Below are 19454 nucleotides of genomic sequence, written 5' to 3'. Positions count from 1 at the left end.
AACTTTAAGTTACAGTTCTGTAATATAGTACGATTAATCAAATTCGCATTGGAAACATGGGTGAAAACACTTGCTCAGCTTTTAATTTATTTCTAGGTCTGCAATACTTAACATTTCTGCTTGAGTTATACACTTGATAACTTAAAATAAAATGCTACTTAAGATACAAATCAACCAAAGGTGCTAAAAAGTGCCATACACTTACAATCTTCACGAGTTTATTCAAATCGAGTATGTACACTCCACAAACCTATTAAAGAATAATTGGAATTTATTATATTTTACCCACAAGAAAACAAAATCAAGTGTTATAATGGCTATCACTTCCTCACTTCATTCTTATGTAGCTTATGATCCGACTATCATTTCCTCACTTCAATTTTATGTAAATTGGGATCCGTCATGCGATCTCAAGTGCAAATGATTGATCATTTAGCCTGTACCCTACAAACAGTTTTTCGATTGTGGTTGAATAGGACAATGGCTGAAAACAGACATCTTTAATAGTTTCTATTTTTCGTGCTGAGCAACACAAGGGTTAAATTTGCATCATCGTCCCTAATTTTGTTCCGATAGACTAGAGTTACTATTGTCTGACCGAATAATGAGATTCGACCGTCACTCTTACAATGGCACACAACCCTAAGTACACACACACACACACATATATATATATATAGAGAGAGAGAGAGTACGTAAACATAAACATACGTAAACTTGTTCAATCATTATGAGTATTTTATGGATACAAAATAAACGTTTGGTAGTTTGTATTACACTTTTTTTTATCCTGGTAATAAATAAAATATATCTTTTAACAGGAGTTAAATATCGGTTATTTGGACAATTTTACTAATTTTTCCATTGTTTATTAGTTAAAAATTCTTTAAATAAATGAACGTATCAACAGTTACGGTTGTTGTGTTTCGGATATTGACACTAAGTTACATGAGGGCTACCTAACATAACCGTCCCTAATTTTAAAGTGGTTTAGTTTATTTTGAATTTCGCGCAAAGCTACACGAGGGCTATCTGCACTAGCCGTCCATAATTTAGCAATGAAAGACTAGAGGGAAGGCAGCTAGTCATCACCACCCACCGCCAATTTTTGGGCTATTCCTTTACCAACGAATAATGAGATTAACCGTACTACTATAACACTCCCGCGGCTGAAAGGGCGAGCATGTTTGGTGGGACGGGGATTCGAACCCGCGACCCTCAGATTGCGAGTCGAGTGCCCTAACAGAGGCGTAGTTGGGAACTTAAAAGATTCGGGGCTCGGGAAGTTTCGGCGTTTCAATATGATATCGATCATGGTTTTCTTCAGTATAATCTTCTTGGACATGGCCCTGAAAAGAGGGAAGAAGAATTAGTGTACAAATATTTGTGCCCCAATTTCTTCTCTTAATATTAATATAACATCACCACCCACCGCCAACTCTTGGGCTACTCTTTTACCAACGAATAGTGGGATTGACCGTCACATTATAACGTCTCCATGTAAACTGTTATTTAATATGTGTATTATTATACAACGAAGCGACATAACCGTATAGTCTTAGAACGAAGCCACATGCATACGTTGTTGTTATTTAATGAAACGACATATGTGCATTGTTAACCCATTTAGTGGCATAAGTTTTATGATGTGGAATGAAGCGACATATATGTATTATTATTCAACGAAGCCACACAACTATATAGTTTTTGAACGAAGCCACATACATGCGTTGTTGTTATTTAACGAAACGACATCACATTTTAAAGGATAAAACAATTGCGCAAATTTTCCTCCAAAAATAATCCATCCAGATTTCTTTAATTCAGTTTCTGCTTTTTCTCAGCATGCGCAATTCAACCATGCTGAAACCAGATTCTCCTGCATAATTAAGTTCGCCTATAAATCAATTATACATTCATAATATGCACGCAAGCCGGAAAAAACCGACTTTGCTTCAGGCACAGATTATGCAAGGTTAATTACAAATTCTGTATTCTAGAGCGGTATTGAATGATGGTATTGGCCAAGTATGATATGATGGAAGAACGCTTCTTACATAACAGCTATTATAGTTTCTAACGTCGTTCCTAAGGTATCAGAGAAATTTGACATTCAAGGCTAGTTGGTATTCTTGAAAAACAACAATAGCAGCTTCCAGTTTGATGTCAAGGTGAATTTTCTTTCAACATCCAAACAGCTTTACAAACACTTAAACCTTTATCATCATTGGAAAGATGTTTTCGTCGATAGTCAATAGTAAACGTTAAAGAGCTTAACCAATATAAACATACATAAATAAACATTTCTGTATAAATTTACCTGTAAAACATACTCGAACAAATATACCTGGAAAAAACATAACAACATACTTGTATAAATATACCTGTACAACACACTTGTATACAAATATCTGTATAACACACCTGTATAAACATACCTGTACAACACACCTATGTAAAATTGTGGACAACTCACTTGTATAAACATATTTATACAATATACTTAAACAACATTCCTATATAAACACACCTGGATGACACATGTATAGATATTTTGGACAACAAACTTGTATAAACATACCAACGACCTCAAAATACGGAGTGCGTTTTTGTGATTACGGGCGCTAACAATGAACATTTACAATTGAAGCACGCACGCTAACCATTCGGCTACTCTTGGCCCATTGTGAACGAGATTCGTAACCTCTAAGACAAATCAAGATAGCTATGTCAAGGTTTACAAATTTGTCTAAGAATATGGTTATAGTGTTATAAATTATAAAGACATTTTCCCTATTGCCACACCAAAAGATGAAGAAATATTTTTAAACGGAAATTAATTTTAATGCAAATATTTGTAACGCATGCTCATGGCGCAAAGCAAGGAATGAGTCACGTGGCTTAGCGATGTCTGATTCGTCAGATTTCCGCTTTTCTTTTTCAATGTATCAAACTTTTCCTTGCCGTCAATTGGATGACTTCTTCAAAGAAAAAAAATCTATCTTTTCGATGGGTGTTTACATAGATATATTAGGCACAGACTCGTCTGAGAAGCCAGATAATCAAGAACGACGTATAGGAAGAAACTGAATAATTTTACCCGAGTTCTAATAATGAAGATTTTGTACACTCTGGGGCTTTTGTTAGTTGTCGGTAAGTTCGAATTTTATCCATTTTAAGTCTAAGCGAGAATATCGATTCAAAAAATAACTTAAATACTGTAGTAGTTTGGGTGGTTAAAAGCGACTTTCTTGGAATTGTTAGGAGGTCGAACCTTTAGTTCATTAGGCAGAGAACAATCCTGGCTTGTTGAAAGATACTTCAGTTTACTAGTTTCAGTGTATTGTATCTTATACAAACTTTTAAATACGCACCGTTTTAAAAACACAAGTCACTTTAGTGTAAGGATAAATTATCCACGACTCAGCTGGATCAGAACTAATCCTACTTGACTGCTTCAATACACAGAATTATTGTCGTGTTAAAATAAAAGTACATGTCCAAAACACCAGTCCGTTAAGCGTCTAATTTTTTGGTTACTTTACACACAGTCATAATATGATTTTAATGAGATGACTGATTTCTGAGACCGTATTTATTTGACTTGGTTACACGACGCTCAGTTGCTTTAAACGTAAATACGTGACACCTGACTAAGTAATGATCCCATTTCCAAACCTACCATACAACATGTGTTAACTATTTCCATGACAATACATTTAACGTACAGAGACGGCAAATAGACTTTTCAACTGATACACTTTTCTTATCAACTACTGCTTGTTGCACTATTTATTACTATTAACTACCTCGTTACACTATATTACTACTTTTAACTACTCCTTGTTAGCACTATGTTCCTACTTTTAACTTCCACTTGTTAACACCAGGTTACTACTCTTAACTATTGCTTGTTAGCACCATGTTACTACTTTTAATTACTGCTTAATACACTATATTACTAATTTTAACTATCGCTTGTTGCATTATGTTACTATTCTCTAGCTACCCTTGTCAACGGTATGTTGCTACTGCAACCTTATTATCGTACCTGCAAATTTGTAGTCTTGAAAAGTGTTGTTATTTAGTATCTGTAAGAAGGCTTTTTTTTATCGAGATTGTCTCGTTTGGTTTTGTGTTGAAAAACAAAAGAAACTTATAAAAAGTGTTTTATTGATCTGCTTAAAATTTCTTTTAATGGTGACATTTTTATTTATGTAATACTGTACGCTTGAAGAGAAGGTTTTGATTTCAAAAAATACTTAAGTTAGGTAAATCTGTTCTTTGAAATGAGCCCCATTGGTGCGTGTGTGTGTGTTTATAAATAAATATATTGTGTGTGTTTATATATATATATATAGTGTTCTCGATTGTGTTCTGCAAAGTTCATATTCTGTAACGTTTTAGCATCAATGACATAGCATAAACATTGATTGCATTTATTGAATATTTCTATTTTCAAATCACAGCTCTTTCTAATATCAGGTTTTACATTACAATGTTCTCAAATGGCTCTTCACACTAAAATATAATTCAAAACACTTACTGAGTTATCAGATGTTGCCACAGAATATTAGTGTAGATGCGATTTCTTGTAAGGTACAATATTTTTTTAAAGTGAAATACGAACTTCTGTCTCGTAGCAACCTACGAAGTATACACCCTGGAATGTCACATGAGAGAGCTAGATATCTGTGCTGCTTCTTTGCTTCTGTTTAACCAGGATGATGATGTTGCCCAGTCTGAGGACGAACTAGACATACAATGCTCGTAAGTGGAATCCTACTCACACGTTAAAACAAATATTGCAGAAGCAATTATAATCCAACACTTCTTGTTTTATATCACCGCTAGCATTTATATCCAATACTTGTTGATGTCCGCTACTAGCATGAGTAGAATTACTATCCAACACGTGTTGATGTCCACTGTTATTATTATCATCCAATATTTGCTGACATACACTGTTATCATTATCATCCAATACCTGCTGATGTCCACTGTCATTATTATCATCCAATACTCGTTGATGCACTATTATCATTATTATCCAACACTTGTTGATGTCCACTGTTATCATTATTATTCAATATTTGTTGATGTCAACTATTATTATTATTATTCAATATTTGTTGATGTCCACTATTATCATTACTATCCAACACTTGTTGATGTCCACTGTTATCATTATTATTCAATATTTGTTGATGTCCACTGTTATCATTACTATCCAACACTTGCTGATGTTTAAATTACACTTGTTTTCCTTCTTAAAAAATCGACATTTTAATCCACGCAGATCTTTATAGACAATATTAAGATAAAATGAATATGTATTAGGTTAATTTGTAATAGGAACCAACGAACGTAGAAAGCACCGCCAGTTGCTTATGCATGTAAATAAATAAATAATGATAACAGTGGACATCAACATGTATTGAATGATAATGATAACAGTGAACATCAACAAGTATTGAATGATAATGATAACAGTGAACATCAACAAGTATTGAATGATAATGATAACTGTGAACATCAACAAGTATTGAATGATAATGATAACTGTGAACATCAACAAGTGTTGAATGATAATGATAACAGTGAACATCAACAAGTGTTGGATAATAATGATAACAGTGGACATCAACAAGTATTGGATAGTAATGATAACAGTAAACATCAGCAAGTGTTGGATAGTAATGATTACAGTGGAAACTACACTTGTTTTCATAAAACAATTATAGAAACTACACTTGTTTTCATAAAACAATTATAGAAACTACACTTGTTTTCATACAACAATTATAGAAATTACACTTGTTTTCATACAACAATTATAGAAATTACACTTGTTTTCATACAACAATTATAGAAATTACACTTGTTTTCATACAACAATTATAGCTATAATTGTTGTATGAAAACAAGTGTAGTTTCTATAATTGTTGTATGAAAACAAGTGTAATTTCTATAATTGTTGTATGAAAACAAGTGTAATTTCTATAATTGTTGTATGAAAACAAGTGTAATTTCTATAATTGTTGTATGAAAACAAGTGTAATTTCTATAATTGTTGTATGAAAACAAGTGTAATTTCTATAATTGTTTTTACTAAGCCACTTGGGTCAAGGGATTTCATTTTAGTAGTATCGTTCATTAATAACATGGAGATACGTTTTAATATTTTGTTTGTTTGTTTATTTTTAAGCATGCACAAAACTACACAAGGGTTATCTGTGCTCTGCCCACCATGGGTATCGAAACCCGATTTCTAGCGTTGTAAGTCTGCAGACATACCGCTGTGCCACTGGGGGGCTAATATTTTGTATACCACTTGTATTTTGCTACTAAAAAACTTAAAACGCGATCAAACTTTCGTCTTTACAGATTTTAGAAAATCAAGCTATCTCATTTTAAGACTTACACAAATATAACTGAAGCAAATTAACTGAATAACTAAAAAACTCTTATCTTCAATCAAAAAACATATTACTACATTTTTCTTAAGGTTAAGTAGCGAGTTCAACATACACCGCGCACTTTCCGATTCTCAAACGCTTACATTAATTTTAGATTTGTAAAACGTTATTCAAAGTGATTTTCACACACATAAAGCTCTCATAATCCATATCTCTGTTATTGTTTCTACGAAAAGTTGTGTGACAAGTTTGACATCTTTGAATTACGGTTCTCAATTTAAAAAAATATATACTCTGTTAGGATGTTCCAAAAAAATGCAAGAGTAAAATAGGGTTGGGTTTGTTTTGAATTTCGCGCAAAGCTACTCGAGGGCTATCTGCGCTAGCCGTCCCTAATTTAGCAGTGAAAGACTAGAGGGAAGGCAGCTAGTCATCACCGCCAACTCTTGGGCTACTCTTTTACCAACGAACAGTGGGATTGACCGTCACATTATAATGCCCCCACGGCTGAAAGGGCGAGCATGTTTGGTGGGACGGAGATTCGAACCCGCGACCATGAGGTTGCGAGACGAGCGCCCTGACCACGTAAAATAGGAAAAACTTTACAATGTTAACATGTTAAATGTCAGTAGTAGTAAATGATGGCTGAAATAATAAGTCGGAGCTGATATATATATATATATATACATCTGTATTTAGATACATCCGAGAGGCCCAGCAATGTCTCCAGAATTATACAAATCATTGCATGACTCCTATTCAGAGGGAGCTGATGGATTTTACTAGCGAAGGATCTCAGAATTTGCTTAAAGACTATTGTACCGTTGGCTCCGAAATCAGGAACAGTAAGTAGTCCATACTTATTTGATTATTGACGTCACAAAAGAAGTTTCTGAAAAAAAAAAGTGGTCAAATTAAAAACCTATAATCAAAACATTGAAGTCAATTTCACCTGAAAATATGAAATGGTTACAAATGAAAAAGCCAGCATCTTTTTGAGAGTGAACGTTGCAAACAAATATTTAGAAAATATAGTAAGTGTCTGATCAAAACATTCTAATAAGAATACAAAATAACTAGACAAAATTTTTTTAATAAACTAGGATATCGAAAGACATATGTACAAAAAATTATAAATTAGCATTTCATTTTGATTGCCGAGACAAATATTCTATATTCTAAATAATACAGTAAATTCTAATATTACATCTTCCTTTAATTAAATGATAATTTTTCGCTCCACAGATTATTTGAAAAATTCTAACTGTCTCAACGAGGCTAACAAAGAAGCGAGGTCTTGTTTAACAGACTTGCAAGCAGCACTAGATGCTATTGGAAATGCTGAGTTTAACAGTCGTGTAACCACTGCTTGTTGGTAAGTTTCGTCTTATTGTTACGTCGCTTAGTTCTATTTAGCTTCTTTTTTTACCATTTATTTCTAATTTTCTTATTGCTCTTTAGGCCTTGTTTAGTTTTCTCTCACTGAAAAGCTATAATTTTTTAAAATAAAAATTCGTAACTAATTGGTAAAAGAATGGGACAATAAGTATGGAACAAACAATTACTCGAAATTTAGTAAATGTACTTAATGAAATTGTTAAAGACTACTTTTGAAACAAAACGGACGAATCATTCAATTGTTTATTGACGCGAATTTGAAACAATGAAAAAATAAAAGCCTTGCGATGCGCATTTTCTATTAAATTCTTATCTCAAACACACAAATATAGGGTATGGGTAACCTTCGTTAGTTAAAGTCTTTAGATATAGATATAATATGTTATAAATCTGACAGGAAATACTTACACATAAAACAGAATGCACTGGACCGACATATTTACAACAACAACACATAAAAAAAAAGACTTTTTGAAAGAAAGACAGAGTTATCACAACTTACCTGATGAGAAACTATAAAGGGTAGGGTTGATCATGGAATGTTGAGAGAGGTAAGTTGTTTTATGATGCTAAATGGTAATAGACTTTAGATTTAGAGAAATTTCAAAGTTCCGAATACAACGGTGTATTAAATTGAGTCTAATTTTTAAAATATTCCTTTGAGCATTCAAATATTTTACTGGTACATATTTAACAGTTAATTAGTTTATTTGTTCGTTTGTTGAATTTCGCACAAAGCTATTGGATGGCTATCTGCGCTAGTCATCCCTAATTTTGAAGTGATAGGTTAGTAATAATAGCACGCTTCTGATGGGTTTCATATCTCATTTGGAAGGTATTGCACTGGATTGTTTAGTAATAATAGAATGTTCTTGATAGGTTTCTTATCTTCTTTGGAAAGCATTGCACCGGATATGTTAGTAACAATAGAAAGCTTCTGATGGTTTAGTAATATTAGAATGTTCTTGATAGGTTTCATATCTCATTTGGAAAGCATTGCACCGGATATGTTAGTAACAATAGAAAGCTTCTGATGGATTAGTAATAATAGAATGTTCTTGATAGGTTTCATATCTCATTTGGAAAGCTTTGCACCGGATATGTTAGTAACAATAGAAAGCTTCTGATGGTTTAGTAATATTAGAATGTTCTTGATAGGTTTCATATCTCATTTGGAAAGCATTGCACCGGATATGTTAGTAACATAGAAAGCTTCTGATGGATTAGTAATAATAGAATGTTCTTGATATGTTTCATATCTCATTTGGAAAGCATTGCAACGGATATGTTAGTAACAACAGAAAGCTTCTGATGGTTTAGTAATAATAGAATGTTCTTGATAGGTTTCATATCTCATTTGGAAAGCATTGCACCGGATATGTTAGTAACAATAGAAATCTTCTGATGGATTAGTAAAGTAATAATAGAACGCTCTTGATGGATTTGACAACAAAAAAAAAATCTGTCATTTTAAACGTTTCATATGCTTCCAAATTAATCTTCAAAATATTTGCAGGTTTATGTTTGCAAATATTGCTTTTGATATCTTAGTACACTATAAAAATTATTTAAAACTTTTTTAATAGTTATGTTGACATTATATTTCTTTCCATAGCGGATACCAAAGGTACATGGAATGCGTTAGAGAAACGATTAACAGAAAGTGTGGAGCAGATTTGGTTAATTTTACACAGGAACTCTTAAGAATGGCCGTTTCTCGTCTTCCAGACATCGTCTGTTCCGGTTATGAACCTGATAGTAGCGTATGTAAAGATGCACTTCCACCTCCAGGCACGCCACCAATAGGCAGTAATTCTAACTCTCCCCTGTCTCGCCTCTTTAGCGCTTACTTTCCAGAATAACGTAGTGCACTATGAAAAATAGTGTTAACAACGATTGTTATAAAAGCTAAATGGGTAATTTTGGATGGGCTTTGATCTTTCAAAAAATAAATAAATAAACAATGTTTGTAAAAGAATGAAAACGGTACAAGATGGTGTTCCCTCAGTTCAATTATTTTTGTATTGTGACCTCACTACTATTCAAACTCTCCTTTCGTGATTGAAAATTTGTAATACTGTTAAACGTTTTGAGTGGTAAAGACGACTCTTTGCCTGTTTAGGTTTAAATGTCAATAAAACAATTTTTAATTACACTGTATGTGTCTATGATTTTTATGTAAATGAACAGTAAGGAAATTTTTTAAAAATAGTTATATTTTTAACTACAAAACTAACAACTTTAAATAAAATTACACGCTAGTATACATTATTTCTGCCAAGTGGGATAAAAAACAACATTCTGAAGCTCATATATGACCGTAATTTCCGAAGTGTTTTAAACATATTTCATTTTTGTTTTTAAACTATCTATACATTAGTAATATTTTTATAATGTATAATTCTTATAATTTTGCGTCTACTAAGCATGCAGAAAAATCTTGTCCATGTTAATTCTCTACAAATTGGTATTATTCGCAATATAAAAACAAATTCTAAATTGGAGTAAAATTATAACACAAAAATCGACATTATGTATAACCAACCCAGTAGTATTTATTTGCCTTTGTTTTACTGCTTTGATAATAAACAAACACCTCTAGTTTTTTGTTTTTTTTTAAGAATCATAAGAATCAATTGTGAATTGTAATATTTATGTTATTTTATATGCTATTTATTCAGTTTGCTTTGCCTGAAAATAAAAATAATCTATTTGAAAGGGTACGCATTTTGGTAATAGGATTCGAATCCCCAACCCGTAAAAAAAATAGATTAATACTAATAGAACGCTCCTGATGAGTTTGATATCTCTTTTCCAAGCTAATATACTTGATACAATAGTGATAATAGAACGCTCCTGATGGGTTTGATATCTATTTTCCAAGTTAAAATACCTGATGTTAGTAATAATAGAACACTCCTGATGGGTTTGATATCTCTTTTCCAAGTTAACATACCTGATGTTAGTAATAATAGAACACTCCTGATGGGTTTGATATCTCTTTTCCAAGCTAATATACTTGATACAGTAGTGATAATAGAACGCCCCTGATGGGTTTGATATCTCTTTTGGAAGGTATTGTTCCCTACAGGTTAGAAATTTGCGCGGTGAAAGAAGACGCCTGATTGTTATTTAGGTCTATAGGAGAAGAATCGTTTAGTATGTGAAATCAGTAACAGAACTACCTTTTATTACCACATTGTGCCTGTTTGTTTATTATTAGGCTCAAACCAACGCTTTGTACTTTGCTCACTGTGAGAACGGAATCTCGAAATTTAACATTAAAAACAGTGTACTGTTTGAAGTGTGAAGGTCCGAATCTGAAAAAAAAACCCTCTTTTTGTTAACCAAAGGAAATTTTGTTAAACATAAAATAACTCATTCGCCGGTTGAATTAGTTCCGAACAATTATGTTTAAAGAAGTGTTTGTTTCATGATACAATTATCGTACCAACGGCCTCGAAAAACCTGTGGCAAGGGGATACGAGCCATGTACAATTGAATTCACATACTAACCACTAGTCCACGCTTGACTCCTTTGGATACAAGCAAAATAACAATTTAAAAAGGGAATATATTTTTATTACTTCCAATAATATAGGCAATTTGCAATATATTTATTTCAACACTATCATGCAGAGGTTCTTCAAGTTAGTCCTGATCTTATCATCTGTGGACGATCACAGTTACAATCCTCTACACCAGTAGTTCTTAGCCTTTGTTGGTTGCAATCTAAATTCTGGCCGTGGAGGTAGCTCGGTGACCCATGCCTTGGCACAAGTACTGTTGGACTACAAAGGAAAGTTCGGACAGTCACTGGAGATTCTTGGCGACCACTCAAAATGGCTTGGCGACCCAAGGGTTAAAAACCACTGCTGGTCACTGTTTCAAAAAACAGTGGTATTAACTTCTCATGCATCATTAATGATTTGGGCAAATTAGACTGATGCCACTTTGTGAATAATGATATTGCGGCCATTCTTCGGACTAGCACATAGTCCGTATTTGGATAACCTCCATGGTGGTCATTCTACAGCTCAGCCACATAGTGACCATATCATGAATCAAAATTCATCAATAATCATTCCCAGTTAACATCTCCCACACCAGTCCCACGGCAATGATCCTACACACAATTAGACAGTGGTCATTCTATCAACCAGCCATATAGGGTCACACCGTGGATCGGCTACAGTTGTCATCTCGTACACCAGTCACACGATAATGGTCCTCTTTTAAGCTCAAAAATGGTCATCTCACGGACCAGCTGCACAATGACCATTCCGAATGCGAGTTCCGGTCGTCCTGCAGACTACTTGAACAGTTCTCACTCTGCGGATCTAACACTCACTAGTCAATCTTTTTTTGTTTATTTATTTCAGGGGAAAACCACATTGGACTACCTGCTGCGCCTACCGCGGGAAATCGAACCCCGAATTTTAGCGTTATAAATCCATAGATTTACCTCTGTCCCACCGGGGGATAATAGCCAATATATAAACCTTTTTTTTTCGATTTCTGCTCTAGTTTTTTCTTAAGAATTATCAATACTACAAGTAGCGAGAAATACGACGATAATTTTTCTAGTTTTAATTAGGTATGTCGCTAATCTTACAAGACGTTGTCACTGTTGCAACTTTTTAAAATGGTGCATGTTAATACCATACTTTCTTTTCCTCCACTAGATGGCTAATTTGAGTTATTTCGCAAAAGGTTGACAAGAAGATGGCTCGAAACAAAGCATATTTAAGGTCATTTCAATGTTTTTATTTATTATTATACAGCAAAATTAAATATTTTAATACTTCAGAGGTTAATTTTTCATCCAAAGCTTCTGTTGGAGTGTAACATGACAGTCAAAATAATAATAAAGAAAAATTAAGAATTACAGTCAACTGAGCCAAATATTAACATTAACACACGTTACAACAACAAACTAAATTAAATTAGTTTGTTGGAATGTACAATTACAGAAAGCCTGTGTTGCACCTTCATTTTGGTAATATTATTTCGTCTCAAGTGTTCCGATTTATTTTCCTTTTAAAAAAGCGCGAAATTTAGTGACAGGTACATTAAAATCACATAGAATTAAACATATACGCACTGTTGCCAACCTAACGAACTTTTCGCAAAATGTAGCGAACGTTTTAATCTAGCGAATACATTGATAAATCTAGCTAATTCTAACGGCTGGTATGATTTTTGTTACAAATAAATTTGTAAGTTTAATTACTGTTATAAAAAAATTTCTTTCGATTTACAGCTACGACTGAAAAAATGGTGTCTGATGCAGAGTAATTAAATCTAATATCTGCCATACATCTTACATAAAAAAAATACTCGCAAATGTGGGATTTTTATGGCTGTCTTATTTTCAATTCCTTTGAACGATAAAATTAAAACGTGAAAGAAACAATACAAAAATGAGACTTGCCCAAATTTATCAAATTCCTGTATAATAGTTAATTTGTTATGCTAGGTATAGGTTAAAGTATTATTAAAAGTTTATCTATATATGACAGATGCATACTTAAATTATTTGATATAGAATAAATTTGAAATAGGCTTATTTATTTCGTGACATTTGATTCACGTTCTGCCGTAATGAACTTTATGAAGTCGTGACTGTCGTGTTTCATAACAAAAATTTAGTCAGTGTTGCCACAGAAGGGTATATCCGTACTATTTTGGTATATTGTAAGGACTTCTGCTACTTCATTCGCAGCATAGATTTGTGTTACGTATTCAAACATTGCCTATAATAATAATAATATACTATTGTGAGGAATGATTGCTACAAACATACAAAACTCCATTTGCAAGGTCTGACTGATGACCTTGAGTTTCGATTAAACTGTTGACATTTCTAGGTCATATCCACATTTCATTCATTTTCGGAAAAATGGTGAGTCTCAATATAAAACTGAATTTGATGGTAGCCAGTGACGTGTGGTGAGCAACATGGGTGGTGGAGTGGGGGATATGAGGTGGGACGAGCATGTGTAAGGCCTAAAATTCTTTCTTTTAATTGTAATTAAATTTAGTCATTTGTTCCTTACATAGCAGTATGATAACATTAAATAGATTTAGCTATTTTTCTACTGACTGTTATATAAATATAAGAGAAATCTAGCGAACATTAAGATAAATTGAAGTCTCATGACAAACTGTTAAAAATAACTGGCAACAGTGTATATGGGTTTAAAACTTTTTCAGCAAAATGGCTGACGTACTTGATGCGTTTGAGAGAATTCCATATTTTGTTTTTGTTTGTTGAATTTCGCGCACTGCTACTCGAGGGCTATCTCCACTAACTGCCCCCAGTTTTAAAGTGAATTATTATATGGACAACAGATGGTCAACAGCACCCACTAACAACTATGGGGCTACTCTTGTCTGATCAAATACTGTAGTAGAATTTGACTGTCACTCTTCTAGCACACCCATGACTTGAAAGGGCGAAGCGAATTTTTGTAGTCAGCAGGAATCCTCGGATTAACAGTCCGGGCATGCTAACACCTAGATTACAAGACAAGTAGAGTAACTTAATCTTCAAAATTACATGTTCAAACTTTCTATTATTTTCCCCGCCAGATTTAAATTAGCACTAAATCCCATGTGTAAGAGATGTTAGCCTAGTAAAATTAACATCAACGATTCTCCTACAGCAAATAAATTCACCAAACCCAGATAGGTTTTTTAACAAATGTGTAAAAAACATTCACGATACAATTTCTCTACATTCCCGAGTTTGTGAAACAGTTTTTAAACAATCACATCACGGTTGATTATCAAATACAATATTTCCAAGGAATTCTCGTAACGTAAATTGTCAGTCATTTATCGTTCTTAGTTTTACGGCTTTTGTTTTTGAAATACAGTTATCATATTTAAATTGTTCACACTTTGTCTTTTGAACAAAGGTGTGTGTAGGTAAGGGCGTAATATTATTTTCTTAAAACATGATAATTCAAAATGCCTGTAAACAGTTTGTTTGTTTTGGTTTGATTTGAATTTCGCACAAAGCTACACGAGGGCTATCTGCGCTAGCCGTCCATAATTTAGTAGTGAAAGACTAGATGGAAGGCAGCTAGTCACCACCACTTTTGGGCTATTCTTTTACCAACAAATAGTGAGATTAACCGTAATATTATAAGACCACCGCGGCTGAAAGAGCGAGCATGTTTGGTGGAACGAGGATACTTCTAAACAGAGGCGTGGTTGGGAACTTAAAAGATTCGGGGATCGGGCCATCGGAGCGGGAATTTTCGGCGGTTCAATACGATATCGATCATGGTTTTCTTTAGTATAATATTCTTGGACATGGCCCTGAAAAGAGGGAAGAAGAATTAGTGCCCTAATTTCTCCTCCTAATATTAATATAACATTTGACATTAAACATCCAAATCATAAAGAAGGGAGGAAGAGGTCTAAATAGCACTTGATCCTCCCAGGTCAAGTACAACACGACCGAATACTGACCAAGACAGATGGCGGTTTTCTATTCTGATTTTTCAAGACATCAACTGGGGATTCAGGGCACTGTCAAGTAGAATCCGGGTACAATTGCCGGCAGATATAAAAAATACTGCATTTGACAGCAATATTTCCTGTTATTATTGGTCAACATTAGGAGTCAGTGAGAGTTTCTGAACGAAATTATTAATTTCATAAAGGCCATTTGTCTTAAAAGTGTTTGTTTTTACAGGCAATTTGGAAATATTTTAAACCAAAGCTTTAGGCTTAACGCTTATTTAACTGTTACTAGTCTCACTTCGTCAAATCAATTCACTGATTCGGATAATTTCCTTTATTCTAACAATTAAAGTAAGTCGGTCGCAATATTTACCCAAAGGGGGAGGGGGATCCGTAAGATGAATAAATAGCCAAAATTACCAACATATGTACGTAATATAAAACACAGAAGAAGGTTAAAGGTTTAATTATTATTACCAATTATTCAGAGGAATATTAATATACGGTGTCTCATATATAATTAATGTAGTGAAAAGTAAATAATTACACTTTTTTTCTGGAAGTAATTCTTAATGTGATGTCTTAATTCCTACATTAAACTCACTGTCCACAAATTGTACAACATGGAACAAATCACAACTAAGAATACACTCACTGGCCAGACAGTTCATACACAGAATTAATCAAAATGAAGGGGGCGTGCAAGTGATAAAAACAACCTATTACGAAGCAGCTGAAGGAAATATTTTCATCTATATTTTCATGTTTCCAAATTTCATCAAGATTTGTGAATAACTAAAAAATTATCTTATCCCATAACTACAACCAAGATATTCTAGATGTTTCCACACACTTTCTGGTTTTCCAACTTTATCTTCCTCACACACTATTTGTTGTTGTTTGTTTATGGCAAAGCTATTAATTTTGAACTGCCGACCCCAGGAAAGGCAACCAGCCGGCAGCACCCACCGCCACTCTTGGGCTGCTCTTTACCTACTAATAGTGGGATTGCCTATTACATTATAACGCTCTCAGCGCTAACAGGGCAAGCATGTTCGACGCCGGGTTTCCAGCCCGCAACTCGCAGAATGCCAGTCGAGCGCCATAACCACCAGATCAACAACGAGTACTGAGTGAAGAATCTAATTTTCGATTACTTAATACCTATACTTCGATTCAATTAGTACACTGTATATAAAAATCGATCGCCGTTTGTGTATTCACTCACAGAGAAGAACTCAGGCCCATTACTTTCGCCATTGTTTTATCCTGCAACTACATAAAAAGAAAAAAAAAAGAAACCTCTTTCTTCTCGATGTCGCACTGTGTATTAAAAATATGTTAAATAATTACATTTGTGGACTTTCGTATGGTAATATAATTGGTAATCGTAATCAGGATTATCTACACATATCGAATAGCACTACAAAGTGATAATCACTTCTAACCAGTCGATGTATAATCGACGATAATACGTCTAATTTTCCTTAAGAACGATACCCGACAAATATTCTTGTGAAAAAAAATAATAAAAGTAAAAATATATTATGACATTTTCCTTAAGAATAAATTATAATTTTACCTGTACATATGCAAACTTTTCCTTGAAGGAGAACGTTCGTTGTTAGTTTTTTACTACTTGAAAACATAAGCTTACGTAATTTCACTAATGACAGTTTTATCAGGATAAAATATTTTACAGATACATGAAATGCCGAGTAACAACAACTAAACATGCTTTTGTGAAATATATTTTGGTTAAGTAATAAATGGGTACGTTACCTAAAAGTAACATTGTTTAATTGAGGAAAAAACAAAAATAATTCCATGGTTTATTTAAACTATCACCTGAAAGTAAGAGCACCCAACTACAGAATTTAAGCAGTATTAAACGACAAAAACAGGTTTGTTACTTGTATGTTATAATGTACAAGAGTGGGTTAAAAGCACCTAACTCAAAATTTGTCTCTTAATATCCGACAACTTGTTAATCTGGAGATTTAATTAAAAAAACAGAAAAAAAAGACGCCTTTTTGAAAACTATAATTTAAATTTAAAATTTATTTATTTTACATAAATAAAAACTTACCATCGTTTCGCGTGATGACATCATCTCACATAGTGAGACTGGATACAATCTTCTTCCCGTACATCTTCTGTCATGCTGTTCCAAACCTCGATAATTACCGATAGGATGTGTTAACTTGAAGGTAGTGGATAACAGTGGATTGAGGAAGTGCGGAAAGTGGTTGTGTGGTTCTTTACAACCAGCTAACCACACTGCCACAACCCTGCTGCTGCTTTATGGGCATAATTTCCAACCAAGTGTCCTTCTCTTGGGCGTGATGTTAGTAAACAGAACAATCTAAACATAAGGTGATCTAGGTATGTTACCAAGTAAGGCAGTGTAACTAAACTGTTCTTGAAACTTAACAAATATAAAATTTAGTTTATACATAGAATAGTAACTGCATATCTTAGTCTCTTTGCCAGTTCTTAGCTATAATACTTATTAATCATTTACTAAGAATACCTTAATTTGTTTTTCTCTCTGATGGTGCTGTATAACGTTCTCACCCAATGTTAAAATAAAACATGTCACAAGTTTGACAGGAAATTAATCTTTGAATGCACGATTTAGTACGTTAACGTGAAAGAAATTATACTGAACTGTTCATAATGTTACGTTTCATTGAACCACGTGTATTTTCAAGGGGAAATGTTCGAAATTTCTGTCTTTGAACTACTATTTTACGTTTAAGATCTACGTCTTATGTCGTAAAAGGATATAACAAACTATATAACATATAAGAATATAACAAACTTTTAAGATAGTCTTTACTTTATTACAAAAAGTTGAAATATTTATGTATAGTTGATAGGGTTAAAATACTAGGACATGAATTTTAAAACCGAACGACAACGTATGGGGTCTGAGTCCCCTCACATTTTAGAGCTGAATCTGTAGGGTATGTTCATCGGCACCACGTTTCGAACTCCACACCCTTCGAACTGCAGCCTATCTTGCTAACCACTACTCCACTTGTCCAAAAAAATAAACAAACAGAACTATATACTATGAAAATGTTGAAGTTGAATTTCAATGACGACACGTAAATTTGTATTACTGTTTCTTGGTGTTTTCGTCCTTCTCACACAGAAAGCCCAGCGGTAAGTCTATTGAAACGTTTTCACTGAATATACGGTCCATTGGAGAACGTTTATTGTTTAATTAAGCGCAAAGATACAGAATGAACCAGCTATGCTGTTACCACTACAGGGATCGAACTCGAATTATAGTGTTATAAGCCCTCAACCGCTGAGCCACCAGGTGGGGAGTATTGAAAAACTTCACCTTTCTTTCTTTTTTGAACTGAACGTTCAGGGGAATGTACACGTCTAGTAGAAGTTTATTATCAGTCGTCTGTCATTACAAAAAAATATGTCGGAACTATTTGTTTGTAGATAAGCAAAAAGCTCTACAATGGACTACCTGTGCTGTGCCCAACATGGGCATCGAAACCCGATTTTTAGTGTGATAAGCCTTCAAACTTACTGCTGAGCCACCAAAACAAGGAGCTAACTGAAAGAAAACGTTCATCAGTTCTGATCTTTTCTAAATGTGTCGCGTGTCTTCGTCACAAAAAAATAACCATAACTTATTTATTTGTTGTTTATTTGTTGAATTTCGCGCAAAGCTCATTATTTTGTTTGTTTGTTTGAATTTAAGCACAAAGCTACACAATGAGCTATCAGTGCTCTGCCCACCACGGGTATCTAAACCCGGTTTTCAGCGTTGTAAGTCCGCAGACATACCGCTGTGCCACTGGGGGGCCAAAGCTCATTATCATTACATTCTTGGGGGTTAACGCTATAAAAAAGGAGTTACTGCCACTATATTCTAACTTGGGGTTAACGCTATAAAAAGGAGTTATTATTATTATCATTTTTTAACTACGACAAGGGATTTGTTTTCAAGGAATTAAAACCTGCACAACACAAGTATCTTTCTCACATAGCAACCATCAGAGAACACTATAACATAGAATTCTAATGAAAAATAACTACCGTATTTTTCGGAATATAAGACGCACCCTTATTTTGAAGACAAGGTTTTTGGGGAAAAAAGCTACAGTCGCATTTGAAAGATTTTTATTGAAC

At 33.7% G+C, this 19454-nt stretch overlaps 1 protein-coding gene across 1 annotated transcript; it reads left to right on the top strand.

Annotated features, from left to right (window-relative positions):
• The first annotated feature begins 3001 nt into the window (after positions 1-3001).
• LOC106460044 lies at positions 3002-9972 on the top strand. The gene is made up of 5 exons (XM_013919727.2): positions 3002-3153; positions 4644-4770; positions 7119-7264; positions 7665-7794; positions 9433-9972. Exons 1-5 carry the CDS (start codon positions 3114-3116, stop codon positions 9677-9679), a joined length of 690 nt encoding a protein of 229 aa, XP_013775181.1. The 5' UTR covers positions 3002-3113; the 3' UTR covers positions 9680-9972.
• Positions 9973-19454: the final 9482 nt, after the last annotated feature.

Source organism: Limulus polyphemus, unplaced genomic scaffold, assembly GCF_000517525.1.
Source record: "Limulus polyphemus unplaced genomic scaffold, Limulus_polyphemus-2.1.2 Scaffold698, whole genome shotgun sequence".
In the NCBI taxonomy this organism is placed as follows: domain Eukaryota; kingdom Metazoa; phylum Arthropoda; class Merostomata; order Xiphosura; family Limulidae; genus Limulus; species Limulus polyphemus.
Note: the sequence above shows the minus strand (reverse complement) of the source record. Positions and strands in the feature narration are given on the sequence as shown.